Source organism: Charadrius vociferus, unplaced genomic scaffold (genome assembly GCF_000708025.1).
Source record: "Charadrius vociferus isolate BGI_N301 unplaced genomic scaffold, ASM70802v2 scaffold241, whole genome shotgun sequence".
NCBI lineage: Eukaryota > Metazoa > Chordata > Aves > Charadriiformes > Charadriidae > Charadrius > Charadrius vociferus.
In genome coordinates this window covers 175,515-178,823 of record NW_009646932.1, presented here as the reverse complement: position 1 = coordinate 178,823, position 3,309 = coordinate 175,515, and the positions used below count along the sequence as shown (strand labels likewise).

Below are 3,309 nucleotides of genomic sequence, written 5' to 3'. Positions count from 1 at the left end.
CCCTGCGCGCTGCCGGGCCGGGGCATGCCGGGAGCTGTGCCCGGCTGCCGCCAAGCCACCTCCCTCGCACTGGGCGAGGGCAGAGTCACTTTGCAGACGCCGTATTTTCGGAGGTTGGGGGCAGCGAAGTGCCCCTGGCTGCACGGACAGTCCAGGGGGAGGTGAGGGGATCTGCCGGTAGCATCGTGCCCTGGCGGCCACCGAAGGCAGGAGCCTGTGCCAGCCGGAGAGGCACGGTCCAGGCAAGCGTCCATCCCGCTCTTAGTCGTTCTCGCTCTGCAAGGGAGAGGGGAGAGCAAGGGTGAGGTGCCATGGGCTGGGCTGGGGGGGATACAGCCCCTCTCAATGCCCCCGGGGCCACCTGAAAAGCGTCCCTGCCCAAGCACAGCCCTGCCGTGCCACCTCACCTCCATTTTGCTGTATATCCAGCTGAGGAGCTTTGTCACGCGTGTGTAAACACCGGGTTTGTTCTTCTGGCCACATCCTGTCCCCCAGCTCGTCACCCCGGCCACGTACCAGCGGCCATTGTCCTCACAGACCAGGGGCCCTCCACTGTCACCCTGGCACCGAGGGACAGAGCCGTGAGGAGAGGAGACAGGAGATGCCGCTCTGACAGTACCCAGCCAGGGGACACCGGCATTTGGAAAGCAGGCATCCTCGCTGGTCCCAGCTTGCTGGTGGGACCCTGTGCCCCCGGCTCACCTGGCACGCGTCTTTCCCTCCCTGCAGGTACCCGGCGCACATCATCCGTGGGGTCAGGTAGCCCTCGTACACCTTGTCGCTGTTGCAGATCTTGTAGTCAATCAGCTTCACCTCGGCTTCCCGCAGCTTCGGGGACGTGTTATCTGCAAGGCAGGAGGAGCCGTGGGGCAGGGTGGGCTTCGTCCCCCTGCCGCCCCAGGGCCTCTCCGCAGCACCAGGCGTTTCGGTGGCAGTGAGGGAGGAAGCTGGTATTTCTTGTAGGCTTTAATTCTGCAGAGCCGTACAGCCAGGAGGGTGACCGCTGCGAGTCACCCCTGTGGCAACGGCCCTCGAATACTGCAGCAGAGCCGCACTCGCCCCTCGCGTGCTGCGTTTGCAGGTCGGCTGCGGCGCACAGGAGCTACCTGCAGAGAGCCGGCGTCCTCCCTCACCTTCGTTCTCCCTGGTCTTCCCAAAGCCCGTGATGAAGCAGGACCTGCCGGTCTGGAATCGCTGGCCGTACATGGGGAGGCAGGCTGGGCGAACCTGAGCTGGAGGGAGACATGATGAAAAGCAGGCGAGGAGAGAGGGATGAGTCACCCAGGAGCAAAATAGCCGCTGAAGTCACTGGCCCTGCGGCTAGGGAGGAGCCTGGCGTGCAGGAAACATTCCCCTCTGCGCCCACCGGGACAGGGTCCCTGCCAGCCCCCCGCCACCCCGTCCACGCGTGGCACAGGCAGTGGCACCATGGTGGCTGCACAGCCAAGCCCACAGCTGCATGTCTGCCGGGCCCTGCCGGCAAGGATGGGCCACTTCCCAACCACGGGACAGGTCGGGGAAAGCAGTGTGGCCACAGCAGAGCGGGATGCTCCGGCTGGCAGCAGCCCCGGGGCCGGCTCCGAGGGGCCCCAAGCTGCCTCTTGCTCCTGCCCGTCCCCGGGCACTCTCTGTCCCCCCCCAAACACCAGCCCCAGCCGAGCGGCACAGCAAGCTGAGAGGCCTCACCTGAGAGCGTCAGTGGCCGGGAGAGCTTCATGAGGGCGATGTCGTAGTCATCGTGATCATCGCTGTAGTTGGAGTTGATAATGACCTGGGAGACAGGGATGCCTTCTGCATGCTGCTTCAGGTCCGAGACCCCACCGTACACCTTCCAGTCGTCGAGGATCTTCATGCTGTTCCTGGGCAGGGCGAGATGGGGGCAGCAAGGAGTGAGACGCCGGGCTGGGCTGAGTACCGGCACGAGGGCTGCAGCCGGTGCCCCCGGGCTGGACGGCATCACTGCGGGCAGCCGTCTGTGGCAGCACTCACATGAAGAAGCAGTGGGCTGCAGTGAGGACCCACTGCGCGTCGATGATGGTGCCGCCGCAGATGTGGATGGGCCCGAACTGCACGCTGACTTGCCAGGGCCATTTGCTCACAGAGGTTTCCTTTCCTCCGATGATGCGGCCAGAAATCCTCTGCCCACAGGCTGGAGGGGAGAGCAGGGCTGAGAGCAGGGCTCCAAGAGGAGGCAAGCTGGAGGGGGACACGCACAACGTCCCCACCACCCGCGGGCACCAGCGGTGCTCGGTGGTTCACAGGGGCCAGTGGAGACCACGGGAAAGCAATCTTTGTAGCTTTCTATTACCCAGAAAGTTTGCTGGAAAACGCCCCATTTGCCCAACCCTGTGCAAAGAAAGGAGGAAAGCGCTCCCAAGCCCGTGTTTGGCCTCGGCCACCCTTGGCCTCGCGCCCTGCCAACCAGCCCCCTTACTTGTGCATCGGAGGGAGACGTACTTTCCCGTGAGACACTGTGAGCTGTGGGAGAGAAGGGGGAGATGCAGCCTCAGCCCCGGCCCTGCGGCACCAGAGCATGGGCAGGGCCATGAGGTGACGCTGCCCGGTACCTGTTGAGGCTCTGCTGGATGGTCTCTCGCTCGTCGGTCACGCTGAGGCTCTTGCCGGAGACACGTAGGGGAACGTATTCAGTCTGTGATGCACTAGGAGGAGAGAGGAGAGAGGCGGTGAGGGTCTCCCCTGGCTCCCCTGACTGCCTGGTCCCTGCCTTCTCTAGGGGGGTCTACACACTAAACCTGAAGGGGACAGACTACAACGCCCAGATCAGCGCTGGGCACGCAGCCTTCCAGTGGAAAAGCGCAATGGTGGGGGAAAGAGCACAGGGCACCATGCGCCCAGCCATGGCAGGAGGGCCAGAGCAACGCCCAGGGGGCTGGCAGGGCCCCAGTGCCCGAGCAGCATGACTCGTCCTCGGGGAATTACTTCTGAAATCCCAGCTGCCGGCAGGTCTTTCTGGAGAAGGAGTCGTCCCAGGCGCTGCTGCACACCGGCAGCCACTGGCTCTCAGCGCTGGAGTAGATGTGGAGCAAGGACTCGTCGGACGCGAAGCGCACTGCGGGGATGGAGCAGGCGGGTCAGTGGTACCCAGTGCCCCGGGGGCTCCCCTCGTTCCCACCGCCCCCGGCTCTGGTGCCTCACCGCAGCCCAGCTCGTCGCTCCTCTGGGAGCAGTCGACGATGCCGTCGCAGCGCACGGGGCTGTCCTTGCAGCTCTCGGCGGGCTCCTTGTACACGATGCCGGTCTGTGACCGCCAGAACATAACTGGAAGCAAGCGCACGTCGTGGTGAGGCC

The 3,309-nt window shown here is 64.7% G+C and overlaps 2 protein-coding genes across 2 annotated transcripts in view; both read right to left on the bottom strand.

Moving 5' to 3' along the window:
- Positions 1-254, bottom strand: part of LOC104295040 (FXYD domain-containing ion transport regulator 6-like) — a 16,996-nt gene extending 16,742 nt beyond the window's left edge. Inside the window, exon 1 of the mRNA XM_009894740.1 lies at positions 71-254. Coding sequence (XP_009893042.1) covers positions 71-254 — 184 coding nt within the window. The remainder of the gene's footprint in view (positions 1-70) is intronic.
- Positions 255-261: 7 nt separating this feature from the next.
- TMPRSS13 (transmembrane protease, serine 13) overlaps positions 262-3,309 on the bottom strand; it is a 9,492-nt gene continuing 6,444 nt past the window's right edge. The window contains exons 4-13 of the mRNA XM_009894739.1: positions 3,157-3,279; positions 2,941-3,070; positions 2,568-2,660; positions 2,435-2,478; positions 1,990-2,149; positions 1,687-1,859; positions 1,134-1,232; positions 703-845; positions 408-560; positions 262-276 (exon numbers count right to left, since the gene is read on the bottom strand). Of these exons, the coding sequence (XP_009893041.1) occupies positions 262-276; positions 408-560; positions 703-845; positions 1,134-1,232; positions 1,687-1,859; positions 1,990-2,149; positions 2,435-2,478; positions 2,568-2,660; positions 2,941-3,070; positions 3,157-3,279 (1,133 nt within the window). The remainder of the gene's footprint in view (positions 277-407; positions 561-702; positions 846-1,133; positions 1,233-1,686; positions 1,860-1,989; positions 2,150-2,434; positions 2,479-2,567; positions 2,661-2,940; positions 3,071-3,156; positions 3,280-3,309) is intronic.